Raw genomic sequence first — 16179 nt, forward strand, 5'->3', positions numbered from 1 at the left:
GCGAGGTAGATGTGGTGTTAGGGTGAGGGGAGCAGACTGAGTGAGGTAATAATCTAACATGCTCTTTGGCATTGCTCATTGCTTGTTTGATTGTTTTCTCTTTGTGCAAGCTGGACTGGAGGTGTTGGCTAAGTGCTTCATTCCCACCGATGGCCACGTCACAGGCGAGACACTGGTATCTGCTGACCGGGACACGGAGCACTGTCTCTTGGGGGTCAATCAAAGGCTGACCGAAATAACAGAAGGACTTTTGATGGTTTACTGCGGCGTCTTCATCAGTAAACATCATCTGGCACTTTCTGCATATAAACTCATACTTGACGAACGGGACAACGTAAGTGTCTGAAAAGTCTGCACTTTTGGGTTCTAACCGGGGTTCTTCTTTTGTGCTTTCTGCGGCGGGACCTTTGTCTTCCTTGGGTTCCGGAGCCTCGCCGGAGCCGGGCGGCGGGTCGCTCTCCACTTTGGGCGCCTTGGCCAGACCTGGCTTCGGCGGCGGCTGGTCTTGCTGCTGCTTCTGATGCTTCTGCAGGGAGTCCTGCAGGTTCTGCTGGTACTGCGTGAGCAGTGCGCCCGGGGACAGGCCGGCCAGGCCCTGCGGCACCGCGGGCCCGTAGGGGAAGAGGCTCTCCATGCCGCAGACGGGCGGGAGGTAGGCTCCTTGCACAGCTCCGGGGAGCTGGGGCGTGAAATAGGAGGCAAACCCGGGGATGAAGTAGGGCAGGAACTGCCCACCCAGGAAGGAAGCGGGGTCGCCAGCAATCGCATTCTGCAAGGCCTGCAACTGAGTCGGATCCACGTGCGTCTCGCCTACGACTTTGCCCAACACGGAAAGAGCAGATGAGATTTTTTCCTCTTTTTTGGGGTGTTTTTCGGGTTTGGTGGCCTCTAATTCCTCCTCTTTGATTTTTTTGACCTTGTTTGGCTTACTTTGCTTTTTCTCCGATTCTTTGTTCTGTGGCTCGGTCTGCTGTGCTGACAGAGAGGATGGAGGAGGAGGAGGTGGTGGAGGTGGTAAAGTCTGCAGCAAAGGTTTGGTGGGGGCACTGCTGAGAGACAGGGCAGGAGACGAAGTTGCTGAAGTGGGAAACCCAAGCATGCCTGCACCAGGAGGCGTTAAAGCTGAAAACAACAGAGAGATGACACTGTCAGTGCATGGAGTCACAGGAAGACTGACGCTTACCCCTAAACAGAACTCAACTGTGGCCATGGCCACATCCCAAAAGATCTATTCACACACTAGGGAAACTGCCTGCACCAGCTGTCCTGAGATTGTCGTATTTCTTATATTCGTTTTAACCCCCACCGTAACTCAAGGAATGACATCTGCGTAGTTCAGCAACATTGGACCTGGAAAACAAAGGCTCTCTCATAGTATGGAAGACAGAAGGTGAGGAAAAAGAACATCTTCATATTAGTGAACTTTGCAAGATTTCTACTCAGTTATTCATTTTAACCAATTTTTATTCTACCACTGGGAAGGCAGACCCACTCTCCTTCACTCGAACATGCTGATAATTACCATGTTCACAAAACATAATTAGCTGTCAGATTCAATGAAATCATCTGCCTAAGTTCCAGTAGAAAAGTGCATTTACATTGAAAAAGAAGGTGATAAGCTAATTTAATAGCAGGCATAAATGACCACTGAACACCCCAAAAACCAAACGCAGTGGGATGACAGCTACTCGTGATGAGGACTTGGGCATGGTTGTGATGATTTCCTTTTTTAGGGTGCAGGTTAAGCTCCTCATTACCATGCCGACAATTTGGCTAATAGAGTACTTGATAGGAATGGAAGATATTAAGGCTCAACTTTACCAACCTCCCCCCAACACAATGCTTCTTCAAGCTTTGCTTTTTGTATTAAAAAATGGTTTCACCCACTTGTCCTGGCAGCTCAGTTGGTTGTGTTGTAGGCAGTTACACAGACATGAAGCAGAGCAAGGACAATGGGCCAGGTACAGAAGGTCGCCAGGATGGAAAGCCCTAGATGCCTAACAAGGACAACCAATTATAGGGTGGGACCTTGACTTTTCCTTCCCTAGCATATTGCAGTTTGGACCCCCTGACCTTTCCTCCCTCGAGATAACATCTAGGCCTCAGTTGTATTTCAGCTCCAGGCCCAGATAAGCAACAGGACGAGCTGCATTGAATAATGACCCCCTGCCCTGGTGCCGGCCAACCAATCAGTGGAGAGCACAACTCTGAATGGATGCTCTTGGAAAGCTACTGAATAGGCTATGGAGATCTTTCCCTGGGACCTCCCCTATCATCTCTGCCCTTAAAACCCTGGGATGGAGGATCCAGTACGCTCTCCCTCCAGGATGGGTGCTGGTTCATTATTGATCAAGAGAAGGCTCACCACTGAATGATCAGAACAAGGACTGAGCTGGAGGCCTGATGGGAGAATGAATCAGACAGAGGTGAGTGGAGTTTAAATGATTGCTGCATAGCTGTAGAGAGAATGATCAGAGATTTAACACAATCATCTTTTGATTATTGGTCAACATCTTACCTCCATGCTAAATGAAGCATTTGGGTGTTTAAAAAATTGTTTTGAAGTGACACAAAAACTGCATGTTTCTATTTCTGTGGCTAGAAAAAAACTTTAGTGTCTTCATTGGTCTTTACCCAGCTCAGAAAGCTTTTCTTAGGCTTAGCTTACAACCCAAGGTGCTCTGAGTCCTCAAAGATCACCCTCACTGTTATCAGATTCCTGTCAATTAGCTTAGCTTTCTACCAGCTGCTCTGCTTTGTAACCTGCCAAACCCAACTCATCCCTGACCTGCTCTGAAATAAGGCCTATAGTTTTTCCAGTGGTGAGGACAGATGCTAAAAATCTTGTTTAAAGAAAATGTATTATTAGAGCTATAGTATAAAAAAGAGAAAGAAAGAGAAAAAAGAAAACAAATCCTTGAAAGTAACATTGTGTTTTGGGGAGAAACTGATAACAGTATCCATGACTTACAGAAAAATGGCCTGACCATTGAAATAAATTTAAAATGACTTAAGTTTTGCAGGGTATAGTAAGAATGAATGAGTAAATTTCCTGGTCTTAACCAAGTTTAGTATGGTAAACTTCTTGATTCGGGGACTTAGACAAAATTGTGACATAATGGAATTGCTTCTGGGGTCCCAGACCCTCAACTCTCTTGCTTTTACTCCTACACCACTATGCCTGGTATCTTCTATTTGCCTCTGCATAAAATGTTATTTTCAAGAAAAAAAACCAAAAATATGAATACACCTATTTCTGAAAAGGCTTCATATATACCAGTACTAGATTGAGGTTTCTTCCCACTATGATATTCTGTGCTGTTTTACATTTCACAGAGGATAATGCATTTAGTCAAAGAAATTATTATCTAATTACAGACCTTCAGGCGTGAGTGATTCCAGGTGGAAGAAGCTTTACTAAGGACAACAGAGCCTTCCTTGCATGTTAGAATGACACTATGTTGGTAGCCGCTTCTTTGCCTCCCCATAGAGCCCACCTTACTTCTAAGTCTAGTACAATGAGACTTCAGCTAAGTAATTGAACCCCTTTCCACCTGGTGTTTCCCCCATAAATCTAAGGAAATTGTTGGCTCACTCATCTTTGTGTCATGAGAATTTAAGAAAAATTTTAAGGAACTAAGGGACTTAAAAAAATAGCAATGGTTGTTGAGTAGACTTTCCCATCAGATAGGGTCTACAGGTTCCTATCAGGAGGTCATACAATGAAGTAAAGGTCATGCAATAGTCATCTAAAATCCCAACTACTGTAGTCCAAAACTATTAGGGATTTCTAGGAATTCAACATCTCCAGGACTAAGAGTTAAATAATCAGCTATTAACTAACAATTTTAGGAAAGAGATGCAGATTCAGGATACTGAACCATGTACATCGGGCCTACTAGTAAAAGCCATGAGCCTGTAAACAGTTGCAGTCAAAAGGTCAGTAGCCAACTGATATAGGAAAACCAGAAACACAAGAGAAAAATGGAGCAGTGGTCACAGTGTGGAATCAGATGCATTCGTTCCCGTTCCCTCACTCCTACTAAGAGATTCAAGTTTACCTACAGATAATCAAACTACCACAATTTTGTTTGGTTTTCCCCCAAAGTAATGTTTTTTGGAAGAAAATGCCTGTCTCACAATGAACTTAGATGTGGTTCCTTTTCCCCGTGATTCTTTGATCTAGGTCTCCTAGAGAGGAAATTTATTTTGGAGGTGAAAAGAAAACTAATGATATACACAGGGCCACAGACAATTGTGATAAAATTACTAAAGACTTACTCTTATCTAGATTTACCACAACTGTGCTAGTAAATTACACTGAAGCATGAGAAAAATGCACAAGCCATGTTCTGCAGCTCCATTTAAGGAAATTGGGTTGGGCAGTATTTCCAAACACTAATGGAACATATAAAAATCAGACACTGCTTAAAACGATAAAGTAAATATGTTAAAAATAGAAAATCAAGTCTCTATTCATCTTGAGTCCCCGCACCCGCCAAAGGAAGCTAACATACTCAAGGATAAAATGTCAATTTAAAACTTTTCTAATTTTTTCCAGGCGTACAGGCTTGTGATATTTTTCACCACTCTCCCTTTTTGCACATGATCGTGATAGAAAAAGACAAATGTGGAAAATTTTTTAAGCAGAAAATAATTCCTTTTCTTTAAAAGCGAAGGCACACGTGATGTGCATTACTCTCGAAAGGGCCGCCTTCGTGATCTTGAAAGACTAAATAATGTGAAAATTTCTTGGAAGTGAGGCAAGGAAGTTTTGTGAGCATAAAAGCTGGTAAACAGCACTTCTGCCCAAAAAAGAATAAAAAAATATGTTTAAACCAGGACACTTAGAGGTTGGAAATACTAAAACTGAACATGTCCATGGCAACGAATGTACACCTTCACAGGTGTAGCCTTTGGAATCAGACTTACTACCTTACGGGACAGCTCATACTTAATGGAGTCCCTTTCTAGTGATTTCCTTAGGGTCAAAACCTTCAAACTTACCTCCAAAGGGATAGAGTATTTTTAAAATGGAGATTTTTCCATAACTAAAATCCCATTAAAATGGGCCCAAGATGAACAGGGCATATTCTCAAAGTTTAGTCATGTAGATAAATTATTGTGAGAAATACAGAAATATTCTACTTATGAAGTAATTTTCCCCTTTTGACTTCACTTCGCTGGTATGTCTATTTCTCCCATAAAGCAAAGGAGGTATTTGAGTGATGAGAAAATACAGTAGAAAGATGGAGAAGCACAGCTCCCCTTGCGAGATGCCTAAAGTACTCAGCTTTACCCACCACAGGTCAGCTAACCTAAACATAAGTGAACTGGGAAGGATGGGAACTCAGGCTCTCAGATGAGGTCCTGCTGGTAATCTGCTGTTCTATGTTTAAAATCTGTCAAAATAAAAATTAAAAAACGAATTCATGAGAAATTGCAAATTGCAGTGGTATGTTCACAAAATGAACATACCACACCCCCTTTTTTTATAACACTCTCCGATCTGTTTTGGTCCAGGATTTAATGAAGCAATAGGTACACCTAGCACCGAGGTCCTTGGTGTCAGATGCATAAGGGTACTGCTCACTGCAGAGGACCTGCCTGCACAGCCTCCCACAACTCGGGGGAGTTATGAACAGGGCCCACGGGTCAGGGGAGGAGACACACTGTACTTATGCTGAGCTGAATGAGGAGAGAGGTTAGGGTATTTAAGTATGTCATAAACATCTCCTCTCTCTACCCTTACCACTTTCTCTCATATAGGACTGTCAGCCAAAGACTGACTGTCCAAAGGCCTTCTGATCCCGTGGAGAGGAAAGCAAGATGCTTTGACCACTATTTAGAGGGGTGACTACACAGGCATCAATGACCACAGACACTTGGAGTGTTCTTAGTGCCTGTAAAGTACCAAATGTTCCTCTACTTTACCCAATATTTTATTTAATATTTTAAATTTCATATTACTGTTTAGTTTTTCACATTATACTTTATGTGGGGAAACTCTTTTATATAACCGATCACAAGCGTTTTTCCACATAAAACCTTTTTTTATGCGTCAATAATCACAGTGACATATAAAGTAGGAACAGAAACTGATAGTCATGCAAAAATAGCCATTGCATTATTCTTATAAACAATTCTGAGAAATGTACAAACAAAACATGTAGTTGTAGCTGATATTTCAGGCCCCAAGAATATCTAGATAATGAAGCCCAAAGTCTAATAGGGCGGGGGGGGGGGGGGGGGCGGGAAGCACACGGTGACAGTTCAAGGAAGGGGCAGTGTTCTCTATGTACAGACCCTGCCTGCTTCCCAAATGCCAACAGGTCGCTCAGGACAGGGAGCCAGGTGAGCTGGCCGCAGCCCACAGGCCACGTGGTGTCAACTCTTTCACGTTTCCCAAGGTAAAAGTTAAAACAGGAATATCTTCTAAGATCATATGGCATGTTTTGTTTTTATAAGAAAAAGTGAGGACGGCTTCACAGGGGGAATTTTACCAAAGAAGAACTAACACCTATCCTCCTGAAACTATTCCAAAAAAAATCCATGAGGAAGGAACACTTACAATCTCTTTTTACGAGGCCAGCATTATCCTAATTCCCAAACCAGGTAGACACCACAAAGAAAGAGAATTACAGGCCAATATCCCTGATGAACATAGATGCTAAAATCCTCAACAAAATATTAGCAAATCAGATACAGGAATATATTTAAGAGATCATACACCATGACCAAGTGGGATTTATCCTGGGGATGCAAGGCTGGTACAATATTCGCAAATCAGTAAATGTGATACATCACATAAACAAATTGAAAGACAAAAATAACATGATCATGTTAATAGACACAGAAAAAGCATTCAAAAAAATCCAACACCCATTTTTGATAAAAACTCTCAGCAAAGTGGAATGGAGGGATCATACCTCAACATAATAAAGGCCATATATGACAAACCTACAGCCAACATCATACTCAATGGACAAAAACTAAAATCATGTCCCCTAAGAACAGGAAAAAGACAGGGATGTTCACTTTCACTCCTGTTCGACACAATACTGGAAGTCCTAGCCACAGCAATCAGACAAGAAGAAAACGTAAAAGGCATCCAAATTGGAAAGGAGGAAGTAACACTCATTATTCGCAGATGACATGATATTGTACATAGAAAATCCTAACTCCACAAAAAAAACTACTAGATTTTTTAATAAAAAAATTCAGCAATGTAGCAGGATACAAAATTAACACCCAGAAACTGATGGTATTTTTATACACTAATAATGAATTCTCAAAAAGAGAAACCAAACAATCCCATTTACCATAGCAACCAAAAAATTAAGTTACCTAGGAATAAACTTAACCAAGGAGGTAAAAGACTTTTACTTGGAAAACAACAGGACATTGAAAAAAGAGATAGAGGAAGATATAAATAAGTGTTCCTGGATTGGTAGAATTAACATCATTAAAACGTCCATACTACCCCACAGCAATCTACAGACTCAATGCAAGCTCTATTAAAACACCAATGGCATATTTCACAGATTTAGAACAAATACTCCAAAAATTTATATGGAACCAAAAAAGACCCCCCGAATAGCCGCAGCAATCTTGAAAAAGAAGAAAAAATTGGAGGAATCACAATACCAGATATCAAATTACACTACAAAACCATTATAATCAAAACAGCCTGGTACTAGCACAAGAGCAGACATACAGATCAATGAAACCGAACAGAGACCCCAGAAATCAACCCAAACCACTATGCTCAATTAATATTTGACAAAGGAGGCAAGAACATACAATGGGGTTAATACAGTCTCTTCAACAAATTGGACAGATACATGCAAAAAAAATGAAGCTAGACCACCAACTTACACCATAAACAAAAATAAAACCAAAATGGATAAGACTTAAATGTAAAAAGTGAAAATTGATCCTCGGAGAAACCTCAGGCAGCAAAATCTCAGGCATCTCCTGTAACAGTATCTTTGCAGATACATCTCCTAGGGCAGTGGTTCTCAACCTGTGGGTCGCGACCCCTTTGGGGGGTCGAACGACCCTTTCACAGGGGTCGCCTAAGACCATCGGAAAACACATATATAATTACATATTGTTTTTGTGATTAATCACTATGCTTTAATTATGTTCAATTTGTAACAATGAAATTGGGGGTCACCACAACATGAGGAACTGTATTAAAGGGTCGCGGCATTAGGAAGGTTGAGAACCACTGTCCTTGGGCAAAGGAAACTAAGGAGAAAACAAATGGGACCACATCAAAGTAAAAGGCTTCTGCACAGCAAAAGAAACCATCAACAAAATGAAAAGGAAGCCCACTGTGCAGGAGAACTATTTGGCAATGATGCATCTGATAAAGGGTTAATATCCAAACTGGGAACTCACACAACTTAACAAAAGGAAAAGCCAATTAAAAAATGGGCAAAGGACTTAAATAGACTCTTCTCCAAAGTGGACATACAGATGGCCAAGAGACATATGAAAAATAATTCTTAAAATCACTGATCATCAGAGAGATGTAAATTAAAATGACAATGGGTTATCGCCTCACATCTGTCAGAATGGCTACCATCAACAAATCACAAGTGCTGGCGAGGATGTGGAGACAAGGGAACCCTAGTACACTGCTGGTGGGAATGCAGACTGGTGCAGCCATTATGGAAAACAGCATGGAATTTCCTAAAAAAATTAGATATGAAAACACAAATCAGAAAAAACTGTATGCACCCCTATGTTCATAGCAGCACAATTTACAATTGCTAAGATATGGAACCAGCCCAAGTGCCCATCAGCAATTGAGTGGATTAAAAAGCTGTGATACATTTACACCACGGAATACTATGCAGCAGTAAAAAAGAAGGATCTCTTACCCTTTGAGACAGCATGGAGGGACCTGGAGAGTATTATGCTAAGTGACATAAGCTAGTCAGAGATACTTGTTGACAAGTATCACATGATCTCACTCATATGTGGAATCTAATGAGCAAAACAAACTGTTGAACAAAATAGATCCAGAGACATGGAAGCATGGAACAGACTGTCGAACCTCAGAGGGAAGGGATGTAGGGGGAGGGGGGGGAGAAGACGAACCAAAGAATGTGTATACATATATGCATAACCCAAGGTCACAGACAATAGGGTAGTAGAGGCCTGGGGGAGGGGGAAGGGCTATAACGGGTCAATGGGAGAAAATAAGGGAGTATATGTAATACTTTCAACAATAAAGATTTAATTTAAAAAAAGGGTGAGATTGAAAAGTTTGACATTTATGTAAAAGTCCAATTTGTGTAAATAAAAAAGCTAGCCTATGTGTTTTCGAACCTTTCTAGAAATATGTAATTAGTTAATTCTAGATAAGTTTATAATATCAAAATCCCCTTTCAAAAAGAAAAAATATCACTGTTAATTTGAAAAATAAAACTTACTTTAAAGAAGAAATTATAAGAGAACCATTTTTTTCTATTTTGGATAATATATAACTTTTATATAACATATAAAACATTTAACATTTGTTATATATTTGGCTATGTCCTTGCCTAGCTTACTGTATTCAACTGTTTTAAGCTAATAGAACCGCATACCTTTACTCATTCATGAAGTGTTCTGAACCTGCACAAATTACATTACTCTTGATGAGCACCGAATTGGATTCATCTTCTGGGGTTGCCTCAGAAAGCTTTATAATTTTGTTTGAGTTAATTATATGGCTGGGGTAGAGCGAGGGGCAGGAGGGCATGGGTAATATTAATATACCTCTAAGGTTGCACATTAATTTAAATAATAAGCAACAATGGCTGCTACAAAAATCAAAATCTTATTGTCCAAAATCTTTACAATCAAATTAAAAATTGTCCCAGAAGTCATATTGTTAGTAGTTAAACTAAATATAAGCTTATTGACTGTTAGGTGTATTATGGGTGAATTCCTGTGGCTAGAGGCCCTTAACTTTTGAACTTCCAGGCACTTCAGTGGGAGAAAACAAAACAAAACAAAACAACAAATAAGAAAGCCTCCCTTGGAAAGAATATAAATTAAGATACCAATAAATGGGTTAGTTAATGCTTCGCTTTCTTAGTACGTTCACCAAACAATATGCCACATGTCTGTGCTTAAATGCCATTTGAAAACAGTATTGAAATGATTCTACAAAAGGAACATTTCTAAGACGTAAAGATATAATGATGTAAATAATGAATATATTTCTAAGACTAGCTATGGCCTAGCTAGTCTTTTTTTTTTTTTTTTTTTAACCTAGCTAGTCTTTATTTTTCTGCATAAGTTCAGGTAGACTTACTTCCTGGTTATTAATTGTAGCCAATAAAATATATTTTTTAAATTATTGAATGGCTTCACTCACTGAAATGAAGAGATTCAAATGTACCCTGTTCTTAGTTATTCGGCATCAGCTGCCTAACATTACTAATTCATTAGACTCCCCTGGAAGTGACTTACTGTTTGAATTCTCCCCTGGAAGCGACTTACTGTTTGAATTCTCCTCTGGAAGTGACTTACTGTTTGAATTCTCCCCTGGAAGTGACTTACTGTTTGAATTCTGTGGGAACCCGGGCAAGGAGGATGGACCGTTCATTCCGGGAAGAAGGACCGGAGGAAGCCCAGGGAGTCCCGGGTAGGCAGCCGGGAGGCCGATGCCGTGGAGGGGGCCGCTGTCCACCATGCTGGGCTGCTGCACCGCCAAGCCCAGCACATCTGACGCTTTCTTGATCCGGTCCAGTTCCTGCTGCGCCATCAGCTGCCGAACGGTGGTCGGAGCCAAGTAATCCTTCTCCCGGTCCAGCTGGCTCCCCACGGTCTCCCTCACCTTCGCGATGTGCTGTTTGGAGAAGATGTGATCTCTGATGGACAAGCGGGCGGAATACTTCACCCCGCACAGCGTGCACTCTGGCTTGGTGCCTTCGGCCCCGCTCTGATTGATCATGAACGGCTTCCCGATGTTGATTTTGAATTTCTTCTCCTTGGCCCGTGCGTTCTGGAACCACACCTGGACCACGCGCTTGGGCAGGCCGATCTCGTTGCCCAGCATCTCGCACTCCTGCATGGTGGGCGTGCGGTAGTCCCCGAAGCACGCCTTGAGGACCTTGAGCTGCAGGTTGCTCATCTGAGTCCGGAAACGCTTGTGCCCCGGGCGGTCGTTATTTTTGGATTTGAAAGGGTTGCTGGACCCAAAAGGATTTGGGGAACTCGGGTCGGCGATGCTGGACGTCTCACTGCGGTCGGCGTTGTCATCGGGGTCATCCGTGATATAAAAGCTTTGGTCATGGTCACCGTCTTTGTCGTTGAAATGCATGGAGGGGCTGGTGAGGGAGAAGAGGAATTTCTCCTCGCAGACCTCTGCGGTGGGTGTGGTCGCTGTTTTTGGCAAAGCGTCAAGAGTTTTGGGCTCTTTCGGCGACAGAGCCGGCTTCCCGTCTCCAGACCCCCCCAGGGTGCTTTCCACCTCGGCGTTGCCCTCGTCGCCCGTGGTGGCGTCGCTGATGGCCGTGTTGATGGACGACGTCTCATCGAAATCGGTTTTGCTCTGGTCGTACCCGGCCTCGGCGGGAGGGGCGCCCAGGTTCTCCCCGTCCTCGGGGCCCTCCGCTTTGAAGGAAGAAGGGCTGAGCAGGTTCTTGGGGGACAGCTCGGCCGTCTTGCTCACGGGCGTGGACACGGTCGAAGCCAACTCATTCTCGCTCGAGAGGTCGATTTTAGTGAGCGGCAAAGACGGGTAGTCAAAGTAGATGTACTTCTGGGGGCTCTCCCCCCCCTCCTCCGCCGCTATCAGAGGGCTGGGGGGCAGGCTGTACCCCGCCTGCTTCCCCTCGTTCCAGTGCCGAGAGCGGATGTGGCTCTCCAGGGCCGACTTGGCCTTGAACAGGGCGCGGCAGAAGGGGCACCGCTTGTGCGACTGGGCCGGCCCGACGGCCCGGAACTGGCCTTTCCGCTCCCGGGCGCGCGTGTTCTGGAACCAGACCTGCACCACGCGTTTCTTCAGCCCCACCTCCCGCGCGATGTGGTCCAGCATTTTGCGGGTGGGGTTGGAGTCCAGCAGGTACTTCTCGTAGAGGATCTCCAGCTGCTCGGGGGTGATGGTGGTCCGCAGGCGCTTGTCGCGGTGCTGGTCCTCGCCGCTGGGGCCGCCCTCCTTCTCGCTGCAGTTCTGGTCCTCCTTGTCCTCCAGCTTCCGCTTCAGGGACGCGGCCACGGTGGCGGGGGCCGCGGGGTGGGAGGCCCCCGTCTGGGGGGCCATCTGCGCCAGGGAGCCGCTCAGCAGCTGGCCGGTCATCAGGGGGCTGTTGGGGTCGAAGATCATGTAGGGCATGTCCAGGGGCCGCTCCAGGAAGGGCGAGTGGAGGAACTGGTTCTGCGCGGCAAGGAAATGCATGTGCTGGTGCTCCTGCCAGAGCTCCGGGCTCGGGAAGGCCACGGTGCACTGGTCGCACTGGTACTGGAGCAGCTGCGGAGGTAGGCTGTTCTGGAGCGGCGTCATGGACAGCGGCAGCGGGCTGGACGGCACAGGGGTCTGCGAGGCCGAGGGGGGTCTGCCCACCAGGGGGGGCTGCTTGGGGGGCTGGGGCGGGGCTGGCGGAGGGTCCGAGGAGGTGGGCACCGAGGGCTGGGCCGGCTTGGTGCCTGGAGCAGGGGGGGCGGGGTCGCTCTGCTTTGGCTTTTCTGGGGGATAGTCAGGTTTGGGGGAGGTCTTCTCGGGCTCAGGTTTGGGGGACGGAATCAGAGGGGTGCTCGCCCCCGAGCCGGAACTGGCCGCCGGGGCTGTGGCAGTTTTGGCCGCGTCCGCCTGGCCGGAGGCCGAGCAGTGCTTGTACACCACCTGGTCCGTGGCGTCCATGGAGTCCTCGGTCTGGCTCTCGTCCTGCGCGTCGTCGTCCTCGTCCTTGTAGCACTGCTTCTTCTGGTGTGTGATCAGGTCGAAGATGCGGGGGAACACCACGGAGCACTTCTTGCACTGGTACTGCATGTTGCTGGTGCGGATGTAGCGCTCGTTCGTCAGCTCGCGCTTCTCGCTGTCCTTGGCCTCGGCCTGGTTCTCGTAGCTCTTCCGGGCCTTCTGCCGCGCGTTCTGGAACCACACCACGATGACCCGGGTGGGGAGGTTGAGGACAGTGGAGAGCTGCTCGATCTCGTCGTCTTTGGGGTAAGCGTTGGTGTCAAAAAAGTCTTGCAGGACCCGCAGCTGGTAGTCGGTGAACCTGGTGCGGGACGACCTCTTGCTGAAAGCGGCGTCGGCCTTGTAGTGCTCCAGGGAGGCGGGCTGCGGGTCCAGGCGGAGGTCCTCCAGCACCGTGATGGGCGGGTTGCTGAAGTTGTAGGGCGAGTCCTTGTTCCTCTGCCGCTCCTTGAAGAGCGTGTTGCGGAACCAGTGCTTGATCACCTTCTGCGAGAGGCCCGACTTCTCCGCCATCTCCTGGATCTGCTCCTCGCTCGGGGAGTTGTTGATGTCGAAGTAAGCCCTCAGGATCTTGAGCTGGTCGTCCGTGATCCTGGTCCGCGGGCGCTTGAACTGCGAGTGCCTCAGGAAGTTGGGGTCCAGCCCGAGCTGCTGCTGGCACAGCTGGGTGAGGTCGGCGGACAGCGCGTCCATCTGCGGCAGCTGCAGGGCCAGCTGCGGGGGCAGCGCCGGGTGCTGCACGGGCTGCATCATGATGGAGGGGAAGAGAGGCAGGTCCAGGGACACGGGCAGCTGGACCTGCGGGGGGGCCGACGGAGGCGGCGGCGGGGGAGGCGGCGGGGGCGGAGGGGGGGGCGGGGGTGGGGGCGGCGTGGGGGGTGGAGCCTGCAGGGGCGCGGACACGGAGCTGGGCATCTTCACTGGCCCCAGGGGGGCAGGCTGAGGGGGCGCCGGGGGCAGCGGGGGAGGCGGTGGCGGAGGAGGTGGCGTCTCTGGCGAAGGTGGTGAAATCGGGTAAAGCTTGTCGTAGGCCTCCCGGTACTGGCGAGCGAATCTTTCGAGGGCTCCGTAGGGAAAAAACTGCCCGTGCACGTGCTCCTGGTGGCTCTTCAAAATGAGGACATTGGAGAAGAGTTTCCCACACGTCCCGCATTCCAGCTTGTCCGAGCTGTCCCCGTCCCCGCCCCGGCCCTTCTTCTGCACCTTCTGGCGGTTCTCGTTGTACTGGATGACCAGTTCGAACCCGAAGTTCTCCAGCAAGGCCTTGGCCGCATTCCCCCTGGCCCCGGAAGCGATCCTCGGTGGCGGGATGGCCGGCTCCAGGGACTTGGGCTTCTTGGAGTCTTTGCCTTCTTTGAGTCCTTCCCCTTCGCTGGTAAATTCTTGCTTTGGTTTGTCTTGCTTTTCCGCACTCTCTTCGGCCTCCTTGTAAGAGGGCCCCTCCTTGGTGGCCGGGCCGTCGGCCCCCGCCAGGCTGGCCGGGTCCGGTTTCGGTAACTTGCTGGCCGGCTGCGGCACCTGCTGCTGGGGGGGCGGCTTCTGAGAAGACAGCGGGGGCTGCGCGGCCTGGTACTGCTGTGCTTGCTGCTGCAGGAGCTGCAGCTGGGTTTGGCCGACGTGATGCTGGGTCTGAATCTGCTGCTTCAAGTCTTCGAGCAAGGATCCGGCCATGCCCGTCATGCCGGGCATCCCGAACGCGGCAGAGCCGGGCAGGCCCAGCTCCGGCCCCAGGCTGAACTCCGTGCCCGGGATGTAGAAAGGGAAGAGAAACTGAGGCTGCTGGAACTGCAGCAGAGCTTCGGGGGTCATGGGGAAATGCGGCAGGAAGGCGGGGTTGAGAAACTGCGGCTGGAAGAAGGCCGCCTGCTGCTGCAGCTCGTGCTGGAGCTGCATCTGAATCTGTGCTGGTGACTGCGGCGGGTGGTGCGGAGGCTGAGCGGAGAGGAGTTCCGGAGTTTGCTTTTTATTTAATTCTTTGGCATCTAAGTGGGTATCTTTGCTGCTGACGGAGGCTAAACTCATGGACTCTAACATCCCTGGGCCGGGACTGCCCACGCTGGCTGCGAGGCCGTGGCCGCCGGGCTCCAGCTTGGCGGCCCTGGCCTTGGTCTGGTGGAGCACCGACCGCATGTGGATTTCCAAGGTCGAGCTTTGGCTGTAGGCGACGTTGCAGATGCTGCACTTGTAGGGTTTGTTGTCGGCACCGCTGCTGGTTTCTTGAGGAACGGGACTGGAGGCCTCCTGCAACACCTTTTTCAACTTATGCAGATGAGAAACGGAATTATAATGGACCAAGAGGATGTTCTTCTGGGTGAAGGACTCTTTACACACCGTACATTTGTACGGGCGGGAAGGGTCGAGGAACTTTTCCATCGTGAAGTTGGGCCCTTTTCTGAAGGGCAAGGTCCGCTTTGGTTCAGAGCCCATGTCATCAGGAATGGAGCTACTGTCACTCCCGACGGGACTCGCCTTCCCTTCCTGGTCCACCTCGTACTCCCTCTCCATTTCCTGCTCCAGGGTGTGGTCGTCCGGGGCCAGGGCTTCGCTCTCGGCCCAGAGCTCTCCGTTCACGGGCAGGGAGGCGTACAGCTGCTGGAGTTCGGCTTCGCTCAGCTCGGGGTGGCCCGCTTCCAAGTGTTTTTTTAAAGCCTGGAATGTACGGAAGCTCCGCTGGCAGAGATTACACATGGTGGCGGCCCGGATCGCGTGGTACTGGGAATGGATCTGAAGCTTCTGCATCGTCTTGAAGGCCAGGCTGCAGTGGTTACAGCGGTACTTGTACACGTGGCGGTCGGAAACCGACAGCGGCTGCCGCTTCTGCTGCTCACTTAGTGGATCTGGTAGGGTGTCGGGGATTTTCACATCCTTGCTGCCATTTTTGTTCCATTCGGACACATCCATGGCTTCTTTAGCTGGTTTCTGCTCCTCGCTCTTTATTTCCACGCTGGCCTTTGCATCGTCAAGACCTGCCATACTTTTGTCATCCATTGGACTCTCGCCTGTGCGGGAGGAAGCACAAACAGATCGCTTACAGGGAGAAGGGATACAGGCTGATAAATATTGTAAGTAGGAACCTCTACAGGTTTCTGTTTAATTGATTCCTTAGAGAAATATTTATTGAGCAACTACTATGTTGCAAGCATTGTGAGAGGCACTGTGGATACAAAGGTGAATATCAAATCACCTCTGACCTTGAGGAATTTCAGGATGCAGAAGAAAAGAACTCAAAGGTAATTACAGTATGCTGCATACAA

The 16179-nt window shown here is 47.8% G+C and overlaps 1 protein-coding gene across 1 annotated transcript in view; it reads right to left on the reverse strand.

The window, feature by feature from the left end:
• Window positions 1-16179, reverse strand: part of ZFHX4 (zinc finger homeobox 4) — a 183146-nt gene that overhangs the window by 3052 nt on the left and 163915 nt on the right. Inside the window, exons 10-11 of the mRNA XM_070391934.1 lie at window positions 10564-15924; window positions 1-1122 (exon numbers count right to left, since the gene is read on the reverse strand). The exon at window positions 1-1122 is cut by the window's left edge and continues 3052 nt beyond it. Of these exons, the coding sequence (XP_070248035.1) occupies window positions 1-1122; window positions 10564-15924 (6483 nt within the window). The remainder of the gene's footprint in view (window positions 1123-10563; window positions 15925-16179) is intronic.

This window comes from Myotis yumanensis, unplaced genomic scaffold (genome assembly GCF_028538775.1).
Source record: "Myotis yumanensis isolate MYYU_CA2020_CCGP unplaced genomic scaffold, mMyoYum1.0.hap1 SCAF_15, whole genome shotgun sequence".
Classification (NCBI taxonomy): Eukaryota; Metazoa; Chordata; class Mammalia; order Chiroptera; family Vespertilionidae; genus Myotis; species Myotis yumanensis.